The sequence below is a fragment of the Anolis sagrei genome, chromosome 1 (genome assembly GCF_037176765.1).
Source record: "Anolis sagrei isolate rAnoSag1 chromosome 1, rAnoSag1.mat, whole genome shotgun sequence".
In the NCBI taxonomy this organism is placed as follows: domain Eukaryota; kingdom Metazoa; phylum Chordata; class Lepidosauria; order Squamata; family Dactyloidae; genus Anolis; species Anolis sagrei.
The window spans coordinates 107,388,228-107,416,207 of record NC_090021.1 but is presented as its reverse complement, the minus strand read 5'-3'; the positions used below and the strand labels follow the sequence as shown (position 1 = coordinate 107,416,207).

Below are 27,980 nucleotides of genomic sequence, written 5' to 3'. Positions count from 1 at the left end.
AGAGAGATTGTCCCTGCGCATGCGCGCGGCGTTCAAGCCCTTGTCTTCTTTCTTGTCAAAGGGAAAATAGCGCGACCGGGTCCGGTTTCTGCGCCTGCGCAGTATGCCTCCCCTGTTCCCTATTCTGTAGTGCCGCCGCCGGTGTTTCCAGTGGGTGAACCCGGAAGTGGCGCCGCCTTCTCCTTCTCTTCCGCCTTGGATGCCGCAGGATGCTGAACGCCCCTTCCCAGGCCTTCCCTGCCCCCGGGTCCCAGCAGAGGGTGGCCCTGGCAGGGCGGAGCAAGGTGAGCAGGGTCCCCGCTGAGGCCGGGTGGGGCGAAGGGGGGCTTTTGTACTTCAACTCCCAGCATCCTCTGCCACTGTGGCCAATGGCGGGGGATTCTGGGAGCTGGAGTCCAAAACAAAAGGTGTACCACAGTTTGGGAATCCCTGCTAGGAGTCAGGTGCAGAAGTGGGATTCAAAGCCATGGCTGCTTTAGCTTGGAGCATCAGTATGCCAGGGAATCCTGTAGCACTTTGGAGGCTGCATCTACACTGTAGAATTGCTGCAGTTTGGCACCCCATGCTGTGGGCCCATGGAAGTTGAATCTGTGGACGTAGAAAGCCTGCATTTAGATATCTCATGGCTATTTTCTTTTTCTGCCCTATATCCCAGAATATCAAGGCAGAAAATCCCACAATATCTGCTTTGAACTGGGTTATCTGAGTCCACACACAGATAATGTGGGATTTTCTGTCTTAATATTCTGGGATATATATATATATGCTTATTTATGGTATTTGTATACCGCCTTTCTCAGCCCGTAGGTGACTCAAGGTGGTTAACAGGGCAAAATTAAATGCTACAATGTCATAAATACAATTAAAAACATAACATATAATAAAAACTAAACAAATCAATAAAATATACATTCATTGTATCTCCTTGTTAAAAACGTTGTCCATTTTCCTGTGTCAGTTACTCTGCATTTGCAAATGCTTGTTTAAAAAGCCACGTTTTGACTTTTTTCCAGAATGTTAAAAGGGAGGTGGCTGATTTAATATCTATAGGAAGGGCGTTCCACAGCTAAGGGGCCACCACCGAGAAGGCCCTGTCTCTCATCTCCACCAAACGTACTTGTGACGAAGGCGGTAATGAGAGCAGAGCTTCCCCAGATGATCTTAAGGTCTTAGATTGTTCGGAGATGCATTTGGATGTGTAAGTTGGGCCAGAACCGTTTAGGGCAGGGATTCTCAAACTTTTTAAACAGAGGGCCAGGTCACAAACTGTTATAATCCGGCCCTCCAACAGTCCCTCAAACTGTTGGAGGGCCGGATTATAATTTGAAAAAAGCATGAATGAATTCCTATGCTCACTGCACATCATATTTGTAGTGCAAAAAACACTTTAAAACAATACAATAATTAAAATGAAGAACAATTTTAACAAATATAAACTCATTAGTATTTCAATGGGAAGTGTGGGCCTGCTTTTGGCTGATGAGATAGGATTGTTACTGTTGTGTGCTTTCAAGTCGTTTCAGACTTAGGTTAACACTGAGCGAGGGCCGGGTAAATGACCTTGGAGGGTCGTATCTGGCCCTCGGGCCTTAGTTTGAGGACCCCTGGTTTAGGGCTTTATAGGCTAAAGCCAGCACTTTGAATTGTGCCCGGTAGCAAACTGGCAGCCAATGGAACTGGTGCAACAGAGGAGTTGTACGCTCCCTGAGCTCCGCTCCTGTTAGCAATCTGGCTGCCATTCGTTGGCCATTTGAAGCTTCTAGGACTGAGTGGAAGGGCCTTGAGTCATCTCAACTAATGTCTAAACTAGAAGTAATTGCAGGGGTGTAAGCCTGTTCAGCCTGAGTATCTCTTATCTAACATGCTTGAGTGCAGAAGTGTTTTGGATTATTTCAGATGTTGGATTACCTGTATTGGCAAGTATGCTATCTTGGAGATGGGACTCAAATCTATACATGAAATTCATTTGTGTTTCAAATATAACTTATACACGAAAAGTTGATTTTAGACAATATTTTAAACAATTTTCTGCACGAAATAAGGTTTGTGTGCATTGAACCATCTGTAAGCAAAAGTGTTACTATCTCTGCCAGCCGTCTCGACCATTTCAGATTTTGAAGTGTCTGATATTTTTAGAATTCTAGATAAGGGGTGCTTATGTAAGCTATATTTGAAAAATATTCATTCTGATCAAGTCCTAATAATAATAATAATAATAATAATGCCAAAAGATCTCAACCGGCATTTGGAAACAATAAACATTGACAAAATCACAATCTGTCAACTGCAAAAGGCCACCTTACTTGGATCTGCACACATCATTCGAAAATATATCATACAGTCATAAACGCTTCAGAAGTGTTCGACTTGTGATTTTGTGATACAAAATCCAGCATATATATCTTCTTTGCTGTGTCATACTGTGTTTTTGTGTCAGTAAAATTTATTTATTTATTTATTTGCGACATTTATATGCCGCCCTTCTCACCCTGAAGGGGACTCTGAGCGGCTTACAAGGTATATATACATACAATATATTATTAGCATAGCACAATATCAATTTTAAGTATTGCTGTATTGTACTATATCAATTATACTGTAATATTATTAGTAATATTACATGTAATATAAATATATAATTATAATACCATATTATTATCACTATTACATTGCATTACATTATAATATTATAAATATTATATTTATATACAATATATATTATATTATATTATTAGAATAATAATAATAAACAACAACAACAATAATCCTTTATTTGTATCCTGCCACCGAAGGGGTTCAGGGCATCTCACAGAAAATACTCAATAGTTCAACAAAATACAAATACACCAATATACAAAAAATTTAAAATCAGTAACAGTAACATTGACCCAATTATACAAAAAACAGCAATAAAACCCTGATTTAAAAGATACTATAAAACCCAGCAAGTTACAAAAATAGTGGCTTTGAGACTATTTGCTATAATTGAGGCATCATGAGTCAAAAGAAGACAAAACAATAAGTGGAGAATCATGAATGGAAATGGCTCTATATAATTTAAAATATGACAGAGACAGGTCTGTTGTTGTATGTAAGACATAACATAAATAAAATAATATTTAATAATATTAAAAACAATAAATATTATTTTATTTATGTTATGTCTCTAAAATATATTTGCCTGTAAAGATAAATTGATTATAGGTGAATAAAACTTACGTTGTGACTGTTTCAATGGAACATTGTGTTAAGACAACATGTCTCACTGGAAGAGACAATAATGCTGAGAAAATTAGAAGTCAACAAGAAAGCCACCATAAAGATAGATTGATTTGTGAAACTAGAACAAAGCTGTTAATAACCGGGAGGACATCTACACCTTAGAATTAATGCAGTTTGACACCACTTGAACTGCCATGCTGCAGAACTATGGAATGCTGGAAATTGTTTTGCAAGGCATTAGCAGTCTTTGGCTAAGAAGACGAAAAGCCTTGTAAAACCACAACTGCCATGATTCCATCGCATTGAGCCATGCCAGTTAAAGTAGTATAGACCTATGTTAATTGTAAGATGCACTGTAGGCCTTTTGGGGGTTATTCATTCATAGTGTTGTCACAAGTTGAAGTTGATTTGATGGCAAAACAGCAATAGCATGCATGCACACATAATGTATCTTTGCTAACTCACCATCTAGAATACCAAGACTTTAATCTTATTTACTTGTTTAGTTATGCCTATCCGTATATCTTTATAGGTCCCTTTGAAACCAGGCCGAAGTCTAATGGACTGGATCCGGCTAACTAAAAGTGGGAAGGATCTGACGGGTCTAAAAGGAAGGTTAATAGAAGTGACTGAAGAAGAGCTTGCCAAACATAATAAGAAGGAGGATTGCTGGATATGCATAAGAGGTAAATTGTATTGACACATCTGATTATGTATTGTTTGCTTTTTAGTGGTAGTTTAATAACGACATTGTGCTGGTAAGTCTCTTAGCCCTGTAAGAATGTGATGTCTTACCACATTTAATATTTAAATGAGCATATTGGTGCTTTTGCTGTCCTTTGGCATTTTCTATTTATGCTACTTACAGAGGGGAAAAAGAATTATAGCTACGAAAAAAGTTTAAATATTTTAATTTTAGAAACTGTACTATTTATTTATTTATCGTGTCAGGAGCAACCAGACATTTGTATTACATTTTTAACAAAACAAACAAACAAACAGACAGACAGACAAAACACAAAGTTTGCAAGTTTGGTAGTTGATTAAATGTCCTTTGACCAGTATCTGGCCACTTGGAGTGCCTCTGGTGTTGCCCAGTGGGGAGTCTCTCATTTGGTATCAGCCATTGATTGAGGTTCTGGGTTTGAGCCTGCCACTTTTGGACTCTCGCTTGCTGGGGTACGGTACTGATAAACTGTACTGATAAAATTAGAATAGAAATGATAGAAATGAATGCATATACAAAAATCCACTTACAAGCGAACATGCATATTTTAGTCCTTCAGCAAGCAAAAGATCACTAATATATAAGTACTAAAATATAATCAAGATTCCTTGTTTTTAAAATCAGATATTTTAAACTGAATATTTGGAAAGCAAGAACTTAATTTCACATACCTGTCTCAAATTGAGGTTCAGGAATGGTATCATTTGCCTCTTACATAGTAACAAATGACTTGCTAAATTTTTGACTGCACTTTTGGATGGAGCACTAAGTCCAGTACATCATTTCTCTCTCATCCTTAATCAGCATGGCTCTCTTTCTCTGAAGAAAAGTAGTGCCAGAAATCCTAATTGAAACTTTAGATGGAGATCTGCTTGAATGGGAAACCAAAAAAACTACTAGGAAACACTAGGTTTGCTTTAGTTGGTTTCCACAGTGCTGAATTAGAGGTGGTATAAAGGTTTGTGTTGTGCTCATTGAATTGTTAGCTTTCTACAAAAGCTCCCCCATTGCTTCCTTTTTTCCAAAATGCCTTTTTAATTTAAAAAATATTTCAATTAAATATTATAATCATATTTTAATTGAATATTGTAATCATAATCATAACAATAGTACTTCCTTTTCTTTAACATTAACCTTCCAAATATTTCTATGTTTTTCCCTCCCTCCCTCTTCTACCAAAATGCAACACTTACTGTCTTTCCAGTTATGTCACACATTACTTCATACTTTGCATTGTTGTGTAAAAATTCTTGTTTACAGAGTATCACTGCAATGTTAGAGTTACAACAGAATTGCTTTGCTGGAACAAACCAAGGGCTGAGATGTTTTTCTGCCTTTGAAAGTAGCTGGAAGCTGTAACTGTAAATCCTTGTTCTAGTGACTTTGTTTTAATTTTTCTTGCTTTAGCATTTTTGTAAATCTCCTTGAGTTCCATACAAGGAAAAAAGTGAGATATAACATAATTAAATAAGACTTGCAATTTAATAACGTCAGAGGAGTTATTCAGTTCCCACCACTGATCTACAGTCTCTTTGTGAATGTGAGCAATGTGATTTTAGCTTTCTTTTGGAAGACTACTTTCTAGATACAGAATCTTGTATCTGTTATTTCTCTTGTAGCTCCTGAACTAGTCAACCAAACAGTGGTTTAGGTCAGATTCCAGCAGTAGCTCAAATGCCATTCAAGAGTGAGAACCAATTAGCCAAAATATATTATGTCTCTTCTCCCAGTACATAGAGGTTATGGCAATGGCAGCTGTAATTGCTTCACAAATGAGGAAGAGGCAAAACCACTTGCTGTAAATCCACACTGGTGCATGTATAACATTAAAAGCAGCCATTTGAATACAGAAAACATTAGTACAAGTAATTATAGTGGGTGAACCAGTAAGTTCATATGCAATTGAGATTTCTGGTTCCATTCCTTGCAATGATTCTTACAATGTAATGTATCTAATCAGTTGCTACTTTTATACAGTGTTTTTACCTTTATTGACAAGTAAATTAACCAATTACACATTTTTGTAATTAGCGTTTTCTTCTACTGTGCAGAAAGGCAGAGTACAATTATTAGTCCAGTTTTTGCTTTTCACTGAGAAGGCTGTAAAGTCCCATGTTAGCTCAAGATGTTTTGCACATAGATTTTTAAAAGGTGCATGAAATTGCCTAGAAGGTTAGAGATTTGCTTAACCTACACAGCTTCCAATACTTTACACTAGATGGCACTGTTAATGCATTCAGGATAAAAGAGCTTTCCAAAATAAGGTTGGGTCAGCATTAAAATTTAGCAAAATTTGTATTATCTGTTTATATTTAAGACACAAATCTATTGAGATTTTTTTTTTAAAAAAATTGAATGTGTCAAGAAGCAAAGCTGTCAGATTAGTCTTGCTCTAATGCCTTATATCAGTGTTCTGTAAACAGTAAGTATACATTGAGAAATGACCCATACTTTCTGGAGAACTAATGCTCCAGAGAAAGAAACTGACAAAAACATTTTTTAAAATATTCTTTGCCCAAGAAAACCCTTTGAAGTTCAGGGTTGCCATAAATAAGTTGACAGGTGATTCAAGCGTATGTATGCACAGACACACTGCTATATGTTATGCTTCTTAATGGTTTTATGTGCCTCCTTAAAGCTTTAGCACTTTTATTGATGAACATGTAGGCGTTTTTGATTCATATGGAGAGAACAGGTGTCATCACAGTAGATCTGGCCTACCTGACATGTTAGAAGTGATAGCTACCAAAAAGAAGGGACAAGAATGAGCTGCTGGTAATGTGACAGTTCTTGTTCCCGAAAATAGCCCCGTAAGAAAAGCCATGAGTGGAACGAAAGGACAAGTAACAAAGAATAAGGAAGCTAGTTTGACCCAGGCTTGCATCTCCTCACCTCTGGTTCAGAGATCATCAGCAGCTGTACTCCGACTATGAGGAAAACCTAAATGTTTTTACCTTAGAAACCAGCTCACAATGAAGGAATATTACGAAGTAAATCAACAACAAGCAACTTGTAAACAAATTGTTAAAATGCTATATATAAAGTATAAAAAACAGAACCAGCTCTCCAAATTAGTTGTTAATCCTTATAGCTTTGCTATCTTATTACCCTTGGCAGGAAAGAAGACAACAGTTCCAATTTATGATGAACAGATAATAACTTGCTTTCCCAGCCAGTCTTGGCTGCCCTCCTTTTGATATATTTCAGCTTGTCAATATCCTACTTGAAATGGGGTGCCCAGAATTGGACATAGTATTCCAGGTGTCATAAGGGGGAACTGTTTCCTTGATCTAGACCAGTAGTTCCCAATCTGTGGTCTGTGGACTACCAGTGGTCCCCAAGAACTAAAATATGGTCCATGGCCTCGCTGTTACTACACTGCTGCAACGAGAGCAACTGGTCTTGCAAAATCCTCTTATAGTGCCAAGGCAATGGGGATGTTGGGAGGGGAGAGGCTGACTACCCATGAAAAGTGTGATAACAAGCCTCTTGACTGTTGCTTCTCCTCCTCCTCCTTCCCGTTGAGTGGAGCCTTTCCACGGGACACCTGGAAGCAGCAGCGCCTTGGTGTCTTCGTTTTTAGGCCTGTTTTGGGGTGCTGATTCAGAAAATGACATTGGATAGCCCACATCAGCTCTAGATTATTAAATATGGTTTTCTGTGGGCGAACAGATGTTGTCTACTGGATGGCATATGTTCTGTATCAGAAACTAGAGCACATGTGGTCTATCCAATGCAGTTTTCTAAATCAGCACCCCAAATAACCAAACTGTATCTAAAGTTAACCAAAAACTGATTCGTAACCCTTTTGGTACTAATGTTGGAGAATGGCCCCTGGTCAAAATGGTCCCTGGCCAAAAAAAGGTTGTGGAACCACTGATCTAGACTGTACACTTCTGTTGATGTAGCCTAGAATTGCATAGTTTTTCTGCTTCACACAGTGTCTGACATTTTGCTCTTGGTCAGCTAGGATCCATATGAGTAGCTTTTTCCTGTGCCCACTTTCCCCCAGCTTGAAACATTTTAAAATCTTTTAATTTGACTTTCCAGGTCTTGTTTATGATGTCACACCATATATGGAGTATCACCCTGGCGGTGAAGATGAGTTAATGAAAGCAGCAGGATCTGATGGGACAGATCTGTTTGATCAGGTAACAAGAGCACAGCTTGCAATCATAGAACTGGAAGAGACCACAAGGGCCACCCAGCCCAATCCCCTGCCATGCAGGAATACACAATCAAAGCACCCCTGACAGTTGGCTATCCAGCCTTTTTAAAATCCTATAGAAAAGGAGACTCCACCATCCTGAGAGGCAGCATATTCCACTGCCGAACAGCTCTTACTGTCAGGAAGTTCTTCCTAATTTTTAGATGGGATCTCTTTTCCTGCAATTTGAATCCATTGTTCTGTGTCCTAGACTCCAGAGCAGCAGAAAAAAGCTTGGCCCCTGCTCTATGTGGCATCCTTTCAAAGGTTCATTAAATCACAATCCAGATACTAAGGGGTTTTGTAGTAAGAAGAGAAATAAGCTATTTTGCTTTCCAAAACAGAGGTGGCAACTGCAGCAGACTTATAGACTTCTTTCTAGCTCCTGGGTCCCTCCTGGAATTACATGGACTGCTACAGATAGCAAAGCTAGAAGTGTCTTGGCTTCTGATGAAGAGGCCTGGAAATCATGAATGCTTGTGCCAGAGTAATTCAAGTTCTAAAATACCACTGAGTTCTTTTTTGCATAATTAATGTGATGTAAAATTACAAGGAAAGACGTGAGTTGTTTCATGAGTTCAAGATGAAGCTATTTCACTACTATGAAAATAATGCAGTCCATATACTGTATATTAGTATTGAGAAAATGCATTCAGATTCAGCAAAGCACACTTTTGAATCGTGGAATAAGAAATTTAAATACTAGCTCATGAAGCTACATTTTAATCTTTTGATTGCACTGATATATTTGTGGAAACCTATATATTTTGAAGACATCGGGGTTTTTTTTTTACTTTTATAATCTTTTAAATTTCCTGCACTTGTTTTCATTGGGGAATCCGCCTGCATAACTTATGCAACAGAGTTCCTTGGTACTTTGGGAACCAAAGGAAACCTAAAAACATCTCAGAGCACAAAACAGTGCTTTCTTTGTGTTGTCAAAGGCTTTCATGGCCAAAATCACTGGGTTGCTGTGAGTTTTCTGGGCTGTATGTTCCGGGCTGTATGTTTCAGAAGCATTCTCTTCTGATGTTTCGCTCACATCTCTGAGGATGTATACTATAGATGTGGGCAAAATGTCAGGAGAGAATGCTTCTGGAACATGGCCATACAGCCTGGAAAACTCACAGCAACCCAGTGCTTCCTTTGTTTGGTATACATGATCTGTTTAAAAACAAAGAGCCATACACTTAGAGTTCACATTGGGAGAAAAAGCAGAATTCGTTTTTTTCAGGTATTCCTGTCCTTAGTAAACTTCAGGCAAGTACTACTCTTTTCTCTTGTGCAGGTTCATCGCTGGGTCAATTATGAGTCAATGTTGAAAGAGTGCCTGGTTGGAAGAATGGCACTCAAGGCCTTTGCTGCTCCTTTGAAAGGTGAACATCATATTCTGAAAGAAACCTTGCTGTATTATTGTTACAGGTAGCATGATTAAATGTGCTTTCTTTAAAGACAGCATAAACAGGTTTGAATGTTCATGTTAGCTGGTGGGTGTTCTTCCAGCTTGGCTTTTTTTTTAAAATAGTGTCAGAAGCAACTTGAGAAATTGAAAGTTGCTTCTGGTGTAAGAGAATCGGCTTGATGCAAGAAGTTGCCCAGGGGACGCCCAGATGTTTAACCCTCCTGTGGGAGGCTTCTCTCATGTTCCTGCATGGGAAGCTGGAGCTGACAGATGGGAGCTCACCCCATCTTGCAGATTCAGACCACCGATCTTCAGGTCAGCAGTTCAGCTGGCACAAGGGTTTAAGCCATTGCGCCACCGTGGCTCCAGCTTGGCTGGTAGGTGCGTGGTAGGGATGGGCAAAATGCAGCCTTTACACTCCTTGCTCATTCCCTCCTCATATCTTAAGGCAAAATGGCCCCAGAATTGCTAATTGTGCTCCTAACAATGAGCATGAAGGGCCATTTCAACGCATTCACTCTCCTCATCTGTTTAAAAATTTCCTCTTTCCAACCTGGCAAAATGGCACAACCTAAAAGTATCCTCCACTTTGTGTGACTGTGGAGCAGGACAGACAACTCCACATCTGTATGCTTGTCCACCCTGCCCTGCCTCATGTACAGAGGAATAATTGTTGGAGACTACAGACAGTGCCATTGCTGTTGCCCGTTTTTGTTCAAAAGATATTTAGCCGCTTGTGCTCCTTCTATTTGTATCCGTTTTATACTAATGTATGCAATGTTTTTGATACAAAATAAATAAGCTTTCCTCTTTACTCCCAAGAAATTTTAGTGTGATCCCAGGTACATACTGTAGGCATATAAAACAGGTATAAAAATCAAACATTTACTGATAATAAATCAGCATTTGCAAGGATTGCTAAACAGACCCATTTTCCTTTTTTGTGGAGTCCAGCTGAAGCATTTTCAGCACAGTCTACTGTAAACATTCATAGAATCAGTGTTGGATGGACTACATGGTCCATCCAGTTCATGCCATGTAGGAAAATAACATTCAGAGTACCCTCAACTAATAGCCATCCAACCTCTGTTTAAAAATCTCCAAAGATGGTTTTTAAACCACACTTGCATGTTCTTACTAACACATTTGTGTAAATCAGTGGTTCTTAACCAGTCGGTATCCAGGTGTTTTGGAGAAATCCCAGCCAGTTTACCAGCTGTTAGGATTTCTGGGAGTCGAGGGCTAAAGCATCTGGGACAACCAGGTTGAGAACCACTGGTGTAAATGGATGGTATCCAGAAACCTATTACTGCTGCCAATTTTTTCATAACTCCAACATTAAGATGAGGCATAACCCTATTTGGGACTGTGACCCACAGTTTAAAAAGCAGTGGTGTAGACCTTTCATCATACATATTTCATTCAGATTTTTTGGGGGGTGGGAAGCACTGCTTAATGTCTTACATTTTTGATGTATAAAACTAACTAGTGTCATCTCTGAAACCAGTGGTTTTCCACACAAATACATGGTGTAACACACAAGCTTTTGGCTTCTAATTGTTCATTTTTGAAACGCTTGCCAACGTCACTAAACATGACTCAGTTTATTCTCGGCGCCTCTCTTAATCCATTTGTCTGTCTCTTCAGCTCAGCAGTGGAGAATCCAGGAGATAGGATTTTGCCGTTGCTAGGAGGCTGATGCTCTTGGCGTGCTTGGCAGCTGCAGTGTTATGATGTGGTTTTCTTCTCGTCACATGGGAGGTCTTCAAGCTAAATTGGCTTAGTGATCTTTAAGTACAACAAAATAGATTTAAAACAGAGCAACCTTGGTTCAGGTTTATCACTTTGATACAATTAGGAGAGGGCATCCTAAACCACTCCCAGATTGTAGGTGTCACATTGATTCCCCCTCAGCTAACCTCTTGTTGTCTAGCCACTTTATTGCTTTCTGGGCATCTGTTTTTGCTCTAGGGCGGCACTTTGACTTTGTGACTTCCTACTGGAAGTGATTCACTGAAAGTCTTCCCATCCAGTCCCAAGTAACTTCTGCTACATGCAACTTGATTTTATGTTCCTAGGCTTGGTAAAAAAAGGAAGTGTTTTCAAAAGGAGGAACATGGGACAGTACTTTCTTAATGTCATTGAGATGGATCAGTACTGTCAGTTGACATTTGCCACTTCAGATACTAAAATTGTTTACACCATATTTCTAAATGCTCACCTTTATAATATTTTTTCCAAATGACAATACTAGTGGGGCACCCAATAAATATACTTATATACAGTGAAGTCTGTCTTCCTCTGTTTCATTACTATAGAACTGAAGTTTTGCATCGTCTTTTGTTTCTTTAGCTTAGCAGATCATGAATAAAGCTTCATTTGTGTGTTGTGTCTGGATATTGTTCTCATCATTGCAAAGTTTTCTGCTGTTAATGTTCACTACATTCTTTTTGTATATTTGCAGACATTTGCCCCAGAGTTCCTGAAGCGAATGAGCTCTTGAATGGTAAGTCTTCATGCTCCCAGGATCCCACCATTTTTTAAACAAAATATGCAACACACAAGTGGAGATGGGCAGTTAGGGATTAGCTCACATTTCTAAATTTCTGGATTAAATGTAGGACTATCTGCTTCTGTTCTGGCACTTGTCTCTCTTTCCCCACCATCCCAAAAATTGGAAATTTAATAGAAACACACAGCTTAAACAAAGCACTGCGTAAGAGAAGATATACTACAGGAAAGCATCTAAATAATAGAAAATAAGGTCATTTGAGTCAGAGCTGCAAGTCTCATGCTATAGAATTGATTTGGAGTACACAATCAGGGCCAGCCACATAGGATGACACAATCAAAACACTCCCAACAGATGACCATCCAATTCAGTTGTGCTGAATTTGAATGGGAACAATTCAGAGTGCTGGCTTTGGCCTGTAAAGCCCTAAATGGTTCTGGCCCAACTTACCTGCCCAAATGCACCTGTCCAAAGCCGACAAGAGCTTTAAGATCAGCTGGGGAGGCGCTGCTCTCAGTCCTGCCCTCTTCACAAGCGTGATTGGTGGTAACAAGAGACTGGGCCTTCTCAGTGGCAGCTCCCGCCCCAGCAAGATCAGACTGGCCACTCCCTCCTGGTTTTTAGAAAAAAAAAACTCAGTTATGCGCTCAGGCATTTGGCAAATAGGATATTATGGAATTAGACTTTAACAGCCTGCATAATGACTATGGATTTTGGAAAATGACTATGGATAAATATCAGATCAAGACTCAGCAGTTTATATGGTTTTGATCTGTTGTATTTTTTATGTGTTTTAATTGTTCATATGTTTTAACTGTTGTTATAATTTGATGGGGTGTGTTCTATTGTTATGTCCATGTGGCATTGAATTTTGCCAAAGTTTGTAAACCACCTTGAGTCCCTGGCAGGGTGGGAAAGGCGGGGTAGAAATGAAGCAAGTAAGTAAATAATACATCCAGCCTCTGTTTTAATTTTGCAAAGAAGAAGAGCCTATCCTGCTCTGAGGCAGTGTATTTCGCTGTCAAACAGTTCTTACCATAATGGACTCCTCAGATGGTGCCACCAGAAAAGGTCTGGGGAAGTGAAATTTCCTGTAGATCTGCACCAAGGCTTTTGTAGCATTTTGCCTGCTGGGCAATAGGACAGGAATGTCAAAACCCTGAAAGCTTCCAACCACATTTATTCTGCCACTGCCCCTTTCTGTATTTGTATCTTGTTCTAAAAATGTGAGTTCAGCTAAAGTGTCTTGCATTCTTATTTTCACTTTCTCCTTTAATACCTTTCTTGGGTTGACATTATAATTGCTTTCCTTTCCATAATTATCTGAATTAGTCTGGAAGCATTTTCTGTGCCACTAATTGTAGTTGGAAAAGCATAATCTATTTCTGATATGTTTAGGTTGTTCAGAGACTTGTTTTTGCCTTTTCTTGTTCTTAGACTGTCAAAGTGTAAGCAAATATTTCAAACACCCAAGGAAGCTAAACTAAAAGTTCTGAACTATTTAGAGTGGGCTTTTACTTTCCCAAAAGATAATACATTTTGAACCCAGCATATTGTGAACCCAGCATATTATTTAAATTAACAACTGATCCTTCCTTTTGCTCTCTCCCCTTTACCCTCACAACATCCCTGAGACGTAGGTTGGGTCACTTGATCTCTGCTATCAGTATAATTAAATGAAACTAATGTATCTCTTTACAGTTTCTATAATGAGGTATCTGGTTTTCATTAGTTTCGTTTATGTGTTAAACTGTATGTACTTTCCTTTTCTTTGTAGGTACTTTTCCAAAAAGTGAAAATTTGGATAGCAGTTCAAAAGACATAGTTCCCAGGTATAATATATTGCCTTTCTAAGTTGCTTTGATCTGTAGGCTTCCAGATTTTTAAGGACCGAACATAAATGTATTAGGAAAATCTTTGCTGCTATATAATTATTATTTATAATATTTATATTTATAGTTTGGCTAAAGTCAGTGCTATAATACAGTCACCCACACTTTGGAATAACTTCATAGACTGCAGAGGCTGGATGACCATCTGTTGGGGGTGCTTTGAATGTGATTTTCCTGCTTCTTGGCAGGGGGTTGGACTGGATGGCCCATGAGGTCTCTTCCAATTCTACGATTCTATGACTCTATGACTCTAGATTGAAATGGTTAGACCTCAGGTTGTGGCATCTATTTTTTTTTTATTAGAACATTGAGGCCTACCAACCAAAGGCAAACATGAAATGGTGACTCAGGACAAATACTGGTAAATTGCATGCTGCTCTTCAGGATGTATGCAAATATATTTGCACATTACATAAAAATAATAGACATCAGGGATAATAACACTAACTCTAAAACTGGCTTGTAGAGCTGAACAAAAACATGGTCAAAAGCAACCAATTAGTAGTCTGATTTTACAGATGAGGAAAACTGAGAATGAGACATAAGCAATTAGCACAAATCCAATGACAACAGAGGACATTGAAGATAATTTTGTATGAAAACATATAGAACTGTTTGTTTCAAAAAGATTTATACTCTTCTTAATCTATTTCAGTTACGATTGGTTCCAGAAAGATGATTCCGTCACTGTGGTCATATACACTAAGCAAAAGGTAAAGAATTGTATTTGGTTGTAAAGGATTGCAGTGGTATATTTCTGGATTATTGTTTAAAAATAAAAATGGGTAATGATTTTTGTCCTTCAGCTTCATCATATCTCCTATCCATGGTTTTGTTCTTCATTGAACAAATCCAGCAGTTCTTTGTTGTTGTCCTATATGCATAGAATTACCACCTAAGAAATCAGTGTAGCGCCCTATTCCTCTTCTTAAATCTCTTTGTAAAATCTTGCCCGCCAAGTCTTTGACATTGGCCCCAAGTCTTCAATCCTGTTAACACTAAGCACATGGAACTGAATGAATGCACATTGTTTGCCTATTTAATCATACCTGCACCATCTTATCATCTATTTGTTTCCTTTTCTGTATCAGTGCGGGATAGGCTTTTCACACCTGTGGCTTTCCTAGATTATGATAATTCCAACTCTTTCAGACTACTGATGACCAATAGCCAGAAATAGTAGGATTGTATTCTTAACAACATCTGGAAGACTATCCCCAACTTTGGTTTACAGGAAGCCAAGGACCAGATTCAATTTCTGAGAAGTTCTCAGGGTTGTATATCCATTTTTGGCATGACCCAAGACAAGAGGATAGGCGACTAATTCCAGCACATTTTATCTTATAATACTATCTGTCATTAATATTTTTTTTTACTCTTTTTGAATGGGGGACACCAGGAGTGAATATTATTGAAGATTTTAAGTTATGTTTTGTATTAGTAATTTGGGGTTTTAGGGGTGCAGGGTTTTTAAAAATAAGGTTTATATATTTCATGGCTTATGATTGTATTTTTATGTTATGTAACTTGCTAATTTTATATGCTGTAAGCCACTTTGAATCCCATTCCAGGAGAAAAGCAGGATAGAAATAAATAAACAATAAGGAGAGAAGGCATGGCATTGTGGTTGATGCTCCAGGAGGACTGGGTTAATCCCAAATCGTGAACCAACCCCTCATCTAGAATAGTCTCTCCACAGCAGGGGATTGTGTGTTACTTTGAAGCACCATGGCTATTGAGTGTGTGCTGTTAATAATGAAGAACCACTTATTAGTTTTAACAACTCCCTTGTAATGACAGTTTTCTTCCTTTTTAAAGAATATGAATCCTGAATTGGTGATAGCTGATCTTCACGAAGGTAAACTGAGAGGGGAAGTCATAGTGAAGGACTACTCATACCTTTTACACATTGGTGAGTGCTTTACTAGCAAAATATTATTTCTTTTAAAATATTAATGCACCCTGTCTGGTGCTTGATTCTGCTAAGGGGAACCATGATGACACAGGCTGTTTTAATTCTACCAGTTCTCTCAATGATACCTGTAAAGTGTTAATTATATCTGTGTTTGTTAAATGTTGTTTCTGATATACTAGACATATGCACATGGCATTTATATTTAAAGCTGGTATTCAAAAATTCACAAATATAAAGTTCATTTATTTATTCATCTATTTAAAAAGCTGTATTGAATTCCAAGATCTTAAGAGGATGTATAGACAAAATCAATTATTATTATTATTATTATTATTATTATTATTATTATTATTATATTTATTCCCCATTTTATCTTCCCAAAGGGGACTCAGAGCAGCTTGATTAGCACAGAATTTAAAATATACAGCTATTCAAAAATTATAACAGAATTAAACACAAACAGCTGTAAAAAATTAAGTTAATATCCATCAAAACATTCAATTTTTTTAAAAAAAACAGAGTACCCCCTGACTAGATCTTCAGCACCATCATCTTTAAAAGCCAGTTTGAATAGAAAGGTTTTAGTCTGCCTCTGGAAGGACAGCAGAGAGGGAATTCCAGAGTCGAGAGGCAGCCACCGAGAAGGAAGGCCCGCTCTTTTGTTCCCAGAGGGTGAAATCATTATGTTGCCAAGACTTTTACGTAATTGCAGGCCTATATATTACTGTAAGGAAACATTGCAGTATAGCTGTGATCTTTATGGTTTTATAACTCGGCTTATCAGATGCCCCCAAATGCCATATTCAAATGGCTTTGTATTACTTAGTCACCTTCACATTTAATAACACCGTTTATTTAAAAACGTTCTAATAATAATATTGGTTGAACCTTGAGTTTTGTTTTTACCTTTACTGTATATAAAATCAGAATGTATTCTGTTTCAGAACTGAGTTTTGAAGTGCATGAGGATATCATAGGTAAGTACATCTGTTTTCCCAGGGTCAAAATGTCATTTTAAAGATTCCACCCAGTTAATAAATTCAGTAGTTGATAATAATTTCTCCTACTTTCAAAGTCCCCTCTTAGTACTTTTGAGTTGGTGGTAATAATAATAATAATAATAATAATAATAATAATAATAATAGAACTTTATTTATATTCTGCTCTATCTCCCCGGAGGGACTCAGGGAGGATTTTGGTGGTACCTAATGAATGAAAATGCTGCTGCAAGATGCAAATATATTTTTATTCATTAAAATCAATTTGGAGCTATAGCACACAGACACACACAGAGTGCTATTATTATAGAAGATTAGCATGTAGAGTCCATTTTAGTGATTTTCCACCCACACACTTTAATAAACTGAGCTGTTCAGCAGTGGATTGTGAACTCTACAGTAGTGTTTACCATAGGAAAATATTGGCCAGGATCCAACAGGATACTTCTGCTGATGGAATTGCCTCCATCACTAGGATCAAGAAGGAGCAATCTCCTGTCCTCACTGCTGGCCTCCCAGTGTATCCTGAAAACATGCTTTAGAGAGCTTTGGAAATGTATGGCATTGGTATCTGAATGTCAGCAAGAGCTGCAGGAGCATAAGAGAAAGAAGGAATTTGCCAGTGCCCTGGCTCTACATTAGCTTTAGGCCATGGTGCTCCTATTAGCATAGAACAACACTATGTATATTTTTAGTACAGGTCTCTGAAAAAGTGGGAAAGGTCGAATTTGTCCTGACGAAGAGAGAACCGCTGCCTTGGAAGACCCTTGGGCAGCCGCTAGAGAGTCACAACTCTTTTGTAAAGCGCACAGACAGAGGTAATTAGTCTTGTTAATTTCTACACACACCTGTTTTTGATGCCTTGAGCCTCTAGAGCACATGAAAGGACAGGGTCTTCGGGGAGGAGGGGGAATGACTTTTGGGCCACATGGAGACCTCCACAGCTTTCTTTTTGCAGGCCACAAAGATGTTCTGTCTTCTAGGCTTTCTATAAAAAATTACAAGCCGTCTCCAAGTTATGAACAAGATAGTTTTTGTAGGTTTGTTCTTAAGTTCAGTTTTGAAGAGTTACATTTTTAAAGTGTAACTCCATATATATAGAGAGAGAGGGGGAGGGGGGGAGGCAGGCAGGCAGGCAGGCAGGCAGGCTTTGGATAGCATAGGGAAGGGTTAAGATCCCTGTGGTGTTTGTTTGATAATAACTCTTCCAGAAGTTAATTTCCTGTCCGAGGGGTAGATTTCTCTCACTTCCTGTTGTCTCACCCCTGTTCTTAATTATGAGTCAGATGTTTGTAACTCAGGGACTGCCTGTATTTCTTTTTTTTTCCTCATAGCCTCTAGGGCAGTTCTTCTCAGGCTATCGGATATGAGAAACCAACAGTTACTGATTTCTTGTGTGACAGGGATTAGCACTAAATTTGTGCTCTTTGGATATAGTTGTTACTTTCCTCTTTTGAAATTTATAATAATAATAATAATAATAATATTTACCACTGCTTTTAGTAGCACCGGGAGACATGAGTAGAACCATTTTTGTCTTCCCCTGGACTATATAAATTTCAGGGTGTTTTTTCTCAAAGTCAGAAGTAAGTAAAATGCTTGTGTGATAAAGTGTTAAAGCAGTGTATGGGTACATAGATTTTACACAACATTGGTTTGGATCCAAAGCTTTCTTTCCACTCACAAAAAGTGGGTTCTTGCAATGGAATAATAATTTCTACCAGAAGCAGAACAAAATATTTTGTGTTCAATTCATACCTGGATTATTTCTGCACCTGCAAGTAACCTGTTCCTCTCCATTTTTAAATCAATGAATAGGGTGAAAATTGAATTAATTATATTGTTTCTGTATTCTAAGGTCTGTGCTACAGAAAATGCAAATTGCTGTCAAAGGAAAATGTCACTCACGACACCAGGCTATTCTGTTTAACATTGCCACCAGGAACTCATCTCCAGGTCCCTGTTGGACACCATGTTTACCTCAAACAAACTATTTCAGGTAATAACACTGCTCTAATTCCTCTAAAAAGTGCATTAAATCAATGAGTTAGTTTAGTTTATTCAAAAATAAAGTATTTTAAAACTTATTTCTGGTTTACACACATGCACACAGAGATTTCAAATAAGTTGATGATCTCTTTGCAAAATGGGTTGTTGTAGGTTTTTCCGGGCTATATGGCCATGTTCTAGAGGCATTTTCTCCTGACGTTTCGCCTGCATCTATGGCAAGCATCCTCAGAGGTAGGATGCTTGCCATATCATCCTCACTAACTCTGAGGATGCTTGCCATAGATGCAGGCGAAATGTCAGGAGAAAATGCCTCTAGAACATGTCCACATAACCCAGAAAAACCTACAACAACCCAGTGATTCCGTCCATGAAAACCTTCAACAATACAATTCTTTGCAAAATGTTTCCTACAATCAGGATTCACAGTCTTCAAATGTTTAATTTCTAGAATTCATTTATTTCTGTTTGAAAATTAACATTATTATACATTTGCCAAAGAAATGGCAACCAGATTCAAAATATTCTTTATCATAGGGAAACCAACATGTTATTGTCGTGGACTCCTGTGCCTTTTCTCAAACTCAAAAACTACATTTTTGAAGTGATCTAGGCAGAGTGTAGGAGTAGTTTCTATGTCTAATTTCCACTTACTTTTTAACTTGAGATGTCTTTATGCTGCAGAACCACAGACAAAATGAAAAGAGTTTGTTACTAAGAGAAGGGAGGTGGTCATCACCCAATGACAGGTTTATGGGTAAAATGGTAAGGGTGGATCTGGTAACTGATTGCTGTCTGGTGCTTGATTCTGCTAAGGGGAACCATGATGACACTGGTGAGAGTATAAAACAGTTTTGGGCAAACTTTAACCCTCCGTGTGTTTTGAACTTCAACTCCCACAGTTCCTAACAGCTGGTAGGCTGTCAGGAATCATGGTAGTTAAAGTCCAAACACACCTGGAGGGCCAAAATTTGCCTATGCCTCAGGGGAGTATATTTCTATCAGACTAGAAGCTATCAGACTGAGCACTGTTTATATGTCACACCGCCACAAATAACATGAAAATATCCACGGAGGATAAACATGCTATCCCAAATCTCCTGCATTTCTAAATGGAGCCTGCCCAAGTGATCAGATTTTGTCCATAGAAATTCCAAGTCTAAAACAGTAAGGAAAAAAGTAGTCAAGACAATCTTTGTTGCTACAAACTGAACCTCTTTTGCAGATCTATGCGTGAACCAGAAAGGGGCCTTGTTTCCTGTGTTTGTTCTTAAGAGCCCTGCTTAATTTGGTCCTTACAGTGATACCAATCAACTTGGGTTTCTCCTAGCATGCCAGTTGTTTCTAAAGCTCTTTTAATATCTAATGTGCAGTTTTCATCCACTTGGTTTGCTTAGATGCTGAGATAGTGAAGCCATATACACCAGTGGCATCGTCCTTGGTATCGACATTCAAAAGCCCTTCTTGCAGTGATAAGACACACATATTTTTCATGATCAAGATATACCCCAGTGGACTGTTCACCCCAGTGCTCGACTCTTTGCAAATAGGTAAGTGTCGCTCCCCCTGCCCCTCAAGCAGGGTATCCTATGACTGTATACATTATGCCACTTCTTATTATGCATTTCCCTCTTTCTAATTTTTATAATGGTCTCAAAACACATTAACATTTTATTTCATGTTAGGAGCAACTTGAAAAACTGCAAGTTGCTTCTGGTGTGAGAGAATTGGCCGTCTGCAAGGACGTTGTCCAGGAGATGCCCAGATATTTGATGTCTCACCATTCTTGTGGGAAGCCTCTCTCTTGTCCCCATATGAGAAGCTGGAGTTGATGGATGGGAGCTCACCCCACTCTCCAGATTCGAACCGCCAACCTTTTGATCAGCAGTCCCGCCGGCACAAAGGTTTAACCCATTGTGCCACCAGGAGCTCAAAAATTGGCATTCTAATTGGCATCTTAATTTGGCTCAACCAGAAATCTGGCTTCAAATTATTCAAGAAGTTTCTCTTTTTAGTATTGTCCTGAAGAATTATGAGCATTTGAAGATAACAATGGCATTATCTTCTCTTTATCCTTTATTGTACTATTTGTTTTTCTTCTCAGGGGAGTATATTTCTATGAGTAACCCTGAAGGTAACTTCACCACATTGCAAACTGAAGAGGTAGAAGAACTATTTTTATTGGCAGGAGGCACGGGATTCACACCAATGATTAAACTCCTGAACTATGCCTTGACTAGTATCAATACTCTCAGGTAATTTTCTACTCTTACTCCAAGTGAACATTTTAGCTCTACTTTAAACTGGTAGTTTATCCCATTCAAACCACATGTGCACTGGCAGATCAGTATCTTGATAATGTATGGGCTAAAGTCAGTTGTTAAATCCAGTTAGAGTAGGCCCACTCAAAACTCTTACGTAAACTCTACTTAGTTAGTGGATGTGCTCTAGCTGGGACTTACAATACATTTTTGGCTTATGGGTTTAATTTTAAGGGCCTATGTAAGAGGTTTTTCCCTGATTACTTAAGGAATTGTCCAGATATGCTGGAAAAGTGTTTGGTGTCAAAGAGATAACTGCATTAGTCTGTAGCATCATAAAATGCAGAAGGCAGGGAAGATGCCTCAGAAAGTGCAGCTTGTGCAAAATGCTGCTGCTGAATTACTGATCAAAATATTGTATAGGTGTCACATAGGAATAGTACTAGCAGCCAATAAATTTCATTTCAAAGGTGCTTATGATGACATTTCCCTTAATAGCTTGGGAACTCTCCTTGAAGAAATGCTGTTCCTTATAAATAGCCTGACTGAGGATTGGGGTCTGTGGAAAATGGGAGCAAGCCACTTTGGGAACAGAAAAGAGAGGGAATCTGATTAGTGCTGATTCTTATTGTGCTTAATATATATTTTTGTTAAAACCTTTGCAGTACAATGACTTTTATCCAATTTATATATGCCCATGGGTTAGCACTGTTTTCAAGCCCTGTACTCACGGGAAGTTGTACCTGTGGTTCCACCTATCTTTATCTGACAAAATATGTCCTCTCTAGGAATTTTCTATATCCTCCAGGTGATTCTATGGTATACTTCTGCCAGAAGTTACCATAGAGTCACCCTGGAGAAGCTAGCAAACTCCTAGAGAGGATCCCTCTAGAGCAATGGTTCTCAACCTGTGGGTCCCCAGATGTTTTGGCCTTCAACTCCCAGAAATCCTAACAGCTGATAAACTGGGGGGATTTCTGGGAGTTGTAGGCCAAAACACCTGGGGACCCACCGGTTGAGAACCACTGCTCTAGAACTTTTCTAGGTCCTCCAGGGCAACTCAGTGGTAGCCTCTGGATGAAGTATTTCATTTCAGGAGGTTTAACTGTTATTCACAGTAGCTCAGGGACATATCTACCACAGATATGAGGGTAATACTATATTTTAAATTGTTGACTCCATAGTTTGCTGCTTTGAGATACACATGAAAGGCAGAATCTTAAAAATAAATTAAATAAAGAAAATAAATTAGACAGAAAGCTAGTTGGGCAAAGAATTTGGAGGTGAGATCTCCTTTTGGAAAAGGTAGGCACTCATGCTGTCTTGGGTCCCCTTGTGTTACCACACTGTGCATAATCATGCAGTTGGTGAATCAGCCTTTTCCATCTCTTGTCATTTGGAGGGAAACAAAATAAGCTGGTGGGGTCTGCCCACTCCTAAAATGTTCTCTTTCTCTCTCAGGAAAGGGAGAAGATAAACAATAGTCGATAGGTTCATGTGATGGTTCTGCTTGAAATGAAAAAGAGGGTGTGAAGGTGGTCGAAAACAAAGTAGCGACAAGCAAATATGAAGAGCCACGTAGTTGGAACCGTCCCTTCATGTCTTCTCTGAAACTCTTTTCTTGATCATGCATCTGTATGAGTCTTTCCCACACGTGTTTTGGTACAGCTAAAATGCATTCCAAGCAGTGTCAGGAGCTGCATTAGTCAGTATGACCTTGTGCAACATATATCTAATAGTAGTGAATGTAAAGATTGAAGCTGTAATTTATTTTTTTAGGATAGCAAAGTTGATGTTCTTCAACAAAACGGAAAATGATATACTTTGGAGAAGTCAACTGGAGCAATTAGCCCTTAATGATGCAAGGTAATGATGTTCAGAAATTGATCTATGAAGGTTTGCGTCGTTCTTATATGATGAACCTGAGGTGACAGTTGACATAACACATAACTTAGCTATTTGGCCTTCTAACTTTCCATCGTCAGGTGGATAGCATTGCTGGGTATTTGGGGGGAAACAGTGACATGTTTCAAAGAAAGAGTCAGCTTTCTCCCAGATTTTATAAAGATGATGAAAGAGGAGTGTGTTCTTGTTGCATGTGCAAGATACTATAGAAACCTTTGCAAATAAGTATTATTGGGCAATATTGGCCAGCTTTAAAACAGCCTAAGGAATTTGCCAATGAAGTTTTAAACTCAAACACCCACTCTCCATTTACATCACTTTCCATTTTTACTCCCATACTTTATTAAGTTCTGAAACTACAAGAAAATATCTTCCTTTTAGCCTCTCAATCTATTTCAGTGAATTGTCAATGTCATATTTTTTTGGCTGTGGCTGTTTGTTTATTTATTATTAATCTGACTTAAAGTTACATTTGCTGCTCTGACCAGTGTCCCATTTCAGTTTGATAAAGAGACATTTGATAATTTTGGGATACAGAGGGGACTATGTAAAAAGCTTTTCTACTCTAGTATTTAGGCATTTATAAAATTAGATGCAGCTGACAAGTGTGACTACCTATCTGTCAGTAATGGCAAACCACAAGGAAATTTATTTATTTATTTATTCATATTTATACCCCGCTCTTCTCACCCTGGAGGAGGCTCAAAGTGGCCTTACAATAGGCAGCAATTTAATGCCATACACACATATATTAAAACAAACAATTACAATTAAAACCAAACAAAACATCAATCATTAAACAACAGTTAAAATCACGCCATCAAAGTCATAATCCAGGGTCATTCCATTTGTCAGTCACATTGATTCATGATCACTTATTGCACTGCTCCAATTACTTGTCAAAAGCTTGGTCCCAAAGCCATGTCTTAAGTTTTTTCCGGAAGTTCAGGAGAGAAGGGGCTGATCTATTTTCATTGGGGAGGGAGTTCCATAGACAAGGTGACACCACTGAGAAGGCCCTGTTTCCCTTCCCTACCAGTCATACCTGCTAAGGAGGTGGGACCAAGAGCAGGGCCTCCCTGGATGATCTTAACCTCCTAGCTGGTTCATAGAGGGAGGTACATTTGGACAGGTAAGGTGGGCTGGAACCATTTTATCTTTCTCATTGACTTTGACAAGAAATATATGCTTTTGCCTATAATTGAGTTACCTTTCAACTCAGTGTCTCTTTCCTTGTTCAGAGCATTTGTACAATTCATAATATTGGAACTATTTTTCTGATATCAAAAACAGGGAAAACTCTGAAGGCACTGTAAGTTTCAGTCTTTCCAAACTCAGTGAAGGCACACACTGTGCAAGATAGGATTTCCTGTCTTTTTCTCCTGTGGCATTTTGGGACTCCCTTGAAATAAGTGGTGGATTGTCCTGAGGTAAGATGCCAACTAGCCCTCGCACTCAACCAAAGTGAGGCCCCAGTTTGCTTGGATGGTCAAGAGCGGAGCTTGGGAATTGTAGGGTTTTTTAAAATAAAATAAAATAAAGGAATTGTTTACTCATCAGTTGTTACTCTTTCTGGAGTTCAGGAATATAACATGCTGCGTTATTTCCTACTGAAAAGAGCCAGGAATATTGATCTGTTATGGCATAGGAAGAGAATCTTGAACCACTTCTGAGACTGATTTATTTTGGCCTGAATTTGCATGGATTTCAGTCCATTCGTTCAACTGTATTGATGGCGCATAGTATTAACACCACAAGTGGTTACACAGTTGTTGGAATGGGATCGGAGTGTAATGGGAAATAGAATGATGCAAATTAAGACATTAGTAATGAATAGTCAAAGATATACAGTAACTCTATAAAGTAACTTTGAGATATGAAAAACAGAATGTTCTGCTTACCCAGAAGTCAGTTTCTTTGAAGCAAGATCATAGAATCATTGAGTTGGAAGAGACCTCATGGGCCATTCAGTCCAACCCCCTGCCAAGAAGCAGGAAAATCGCATTCAAAGCACCCCCAACAGATGGCCACCCAGCCTCTGTTTAAAAGCCTCCAAAGATGGAGCCTCCACCACACTCTGGGCAGAGAGTTCCACTGCAAAACAGCTCTCACAGTTAGGAAGTTCTTCCTTGTGTTCAGGTGGAATCTCCTTTCCTGTAATTCAAAGCCATTATTCCACATCCTAGTCTCCAAGGCAGCAGAAAACAAGCCTACTCCCTCCTCCCTATGACTTCTCATCACATATTTATACATGATGTGTAAGGAAACCCTTAAATGTAGTGCGCAAATAAACTGTTGTCTCTTTCATACTGCAAATGGGCTGCTGTTTTTGTATAATTTATGGTTCATCTGTTTCTCTTTACAATTTTCTGTTGAAAATTGCTCCAGAGACTGATGTCCAGGAAGTCTGAAATGCTCTGCAACCAATTTGGGTGTATTTTCATTTCTGTGGATGGATTTTGCATTCATTTATCCTCTTGAGCAGAAATGTGTTCCATGTAGACTGCAGAGGGTGACATATATTACATTGGGGAGGGGTCAATTAACACCTCGTGTGATGCTGTGCGTGATACTATTGGCACCTGAAATCAGTGACTAGCTATGCTAATAGACCATGTTAGAAATCAGGCTCTTCATGCTTCCAGGAGGAAAAAAACACATTATTAATCTTATTAGCTTGGATCCAGATCTTCCATGATACAAAATGGTCTTGCTCATTAAGCAAAGAGGGAAATGTTCTAGTTCTTCATTAAGAAGCTTGAACCTGGATGGAAGGACCCCTTGAAACATGGTGTGGGAAGTTGTATACAATGGAAGGGGGAAATCAATGAAAATATGCTCTACCTTACTCCAGTAATTTGTCTTCATTGGCACTCAGATGCTTTCGGAAAAGGAGAGCAACTTGGTACAACCTGTTGTTGCCATGTTATGCAGACAAATAGCACTGCAGATCAATATATATGTACTAGTACATAAATCCTTAAAAGATCAGGATGCTATTTCCATTTTCTTATTTCTACTTGTGTCTACTATTTTAATTTACAACTGAGTAAACTCAGAAAAATGTATTCTAATAGACGATGGTAGAAACGACAAAAAGAGAAATGCCAATCTGCATCTTAACCTCTCTCTTTCTCTCAGGTTTGACATTCAGTTTGTTCTTTCGGAGCCAAAGGAAAGTTGGCTAGGCAAACAAGGAAGAATTTCTTCCTCTCTCCTTTCCCAGTTTGTGAAAAGAAGTAAATGTGATTCTAAAATATTAATATGCATCTGTGGTCCATTAGCTTTCGTGGAACAAGGAATACAGTAAGTGAAAGGGAGAAATAATGGCTTGTCATATGATATCCTTTGAAGTTGAAAGCAGACTATCATGCTTATTTTTTCTGTCATCAAAATGTTGGGCAAGTGGCATATACATTTCTATTGGACTGTATCAACCTAGACACTAACATTCAGACCTGATACTCTTGAGTGTGATGAATAATGACTGGTGTGCACTAAGCTAGGAAAACAAGAGGCTTCAGTGTCTGAGAACAGATGAGCAAGAAGGGAATATATGTAGACTTCAGTCCCCGGTGGTGCAGTGGGTTAAACCGCTGAGCTGCTGAACTTGCTGACTGAAAGGTCAGCAGTTCAAATCCAGGGAGCGGAGTGAGCTCCCATTGTTAGCCCCAGCTTCTGCCAATCTAGCAGTCCAAAAACATGAAAATGTGAGTAGATCAATAATTATTGTTCCGGCAGGAAGGTAACAGCACTCCATCCAATCATGCTGATCCACATGACCTTGGAGGTGTCTACGGACAGTGCAGGCTCTTTGGCTTAGAAATGGAGATGAGCACCAACCCCCCCCCCCCCCCCCCCCCGGAGTCAGAAACGACTAGACTTCATCTCGAGGGGAAACCTTTACCTTTACTTTGACTTTAGTCTATAACTCTCCCTCAGGGCAAATGAAGTTTGAATTAGAATAAAGTGTGAATGAAGTGGTTTGAATTGTGTTTATTATAAATATATATTTACAAAGTACTCCAGCTATATGTGTGGAATATGGCAAACTAGCTGCACAGAAAAAGACTTGGAAAATGCATTTATTCTTATACATTTTAAAGACTGAGACTCTGGGAGACTTAGTTCAATACTGTTTAATTTGGGGGCTAATGTGATGTTAACAATTAATACTTGATAGCTTTGTGGCACAAACCAACTATTCCATTTTAGAGCTTGCTGCATAATAATAACTTTCTTCTTCTCAACCAGTAGCTATTCATGTTATTTGTTTTCATTTCAGGTTTTTGCAAGATCTTGGACACGCCAGTAAAGAAATACATTGTTTTACAGCCTAAAAAAATTACAACATCAGGACTCCATTTTGCTCACTTCACTAATATAGTATTTTTTAAAATTGGAATTCTTGGAGGAAAGTGTTATGCATGAATACTGTATTCTTTTCAATTACTTGAATTCCCACCTTTTGAGGGAGATAATTTTATATTTTGCTTTGAAATTGTATTTATTTTTGCTACTATGTAAAATTTAAATTTTAGATATAAACAAGGTAGCATAGTTCACGTGTGTTGAATAGATTTCCATTCTGACCTCCATCAGATCCGATTTAGTAGCATTCATTCAACTGATTACTTTGGCTACATAGGCACCAGAGACATTTTAAAAAATTACAACTTCATTACTGTAAAAGTCTTCCTATTGTAGCAATATAGTATGATGTTATATTTAATGGTTAACTCAGGTATATGATTGTTTTCAGTACAGTCCTGCTGGTGTCATAAAGCTGTAGTATTGAAAATGAAAAGTGTGGGTGTTCTTCCAAATCGCAGAAGGAATAACCATTTTATATGCAAAATTTCTTTTTTGTATAATGCTCATAAAAAACAAGAGAGTGTTGCATTAAAATAAAATGCATATCCTGACTCCTTA

The 27,980-nt window shown here is 38.5% G+C and overlaps 1 protein-coding gene across 1 annotated transcript; it reads left to right on the top strand.

The window, feature by feature from the left end:
- The first annotated feature begins 90 nt into the window (after nucleotides 1–90).
- On the top strand, nucleotides 91–27,980 carry CYB5R4 (cytochrome b5 reductase 4). Its single transcript, XM_060752979.2, has 16 exons — nucleotides 91–284; nucleotides 3,755–3,908; nucleotides 8,000–8,100; nucleotides 9,445–9,532; nucleotides 12,023–12,064; nucleotides 13,848–13,902; nucleotides 14,618–14,675; nucleotides 15,781–15,874; nucleotides 16,822–16,854; nucleotides 17,571–17,693; nucleotides 18,734–18,874; nucleotides 20,280–20,432; nucleotides 20,987–21,137; nucleotides 22,923–23,009; nucleotides 26,190–26,354; nucleotides 27,334–27,980. The coding sequence occupies exons 1-16, from the start codon at nucleotides 210–212 to the stop codon at nucleotides 27,386–27,388; spliced, it is 1,575 nt and encodes a 524-aa protein (XP_060608962.2). The 5' UTR covers nucleotides 91–209; the 3' UTR covers nucleotides 27,389–27,980.

Coding starts and splice junctions, on each gene's coding strand:
- CYB5R4 (XM_060752979.2), top strand. CDS start 210: ATGCTGAACGCCCCTTCCCAGGCCTTCCCTGCCCCCGGGTCCCAGCAG. Junction 9,533..12,022: donor CTTTGCTGCTCCTTTGAAAG/GTGAACATCATA, acceptor GTATATTTGCAG/ACATTTGCCCCAGAGTTCCT. Junction 26,355..27,333: donor TTCGTGGAACAAGGAATACA/GTAAGTGAAAGG, acceptor TTTTCATTTCAG/GTTTTTGCAAGATCTTGGAC.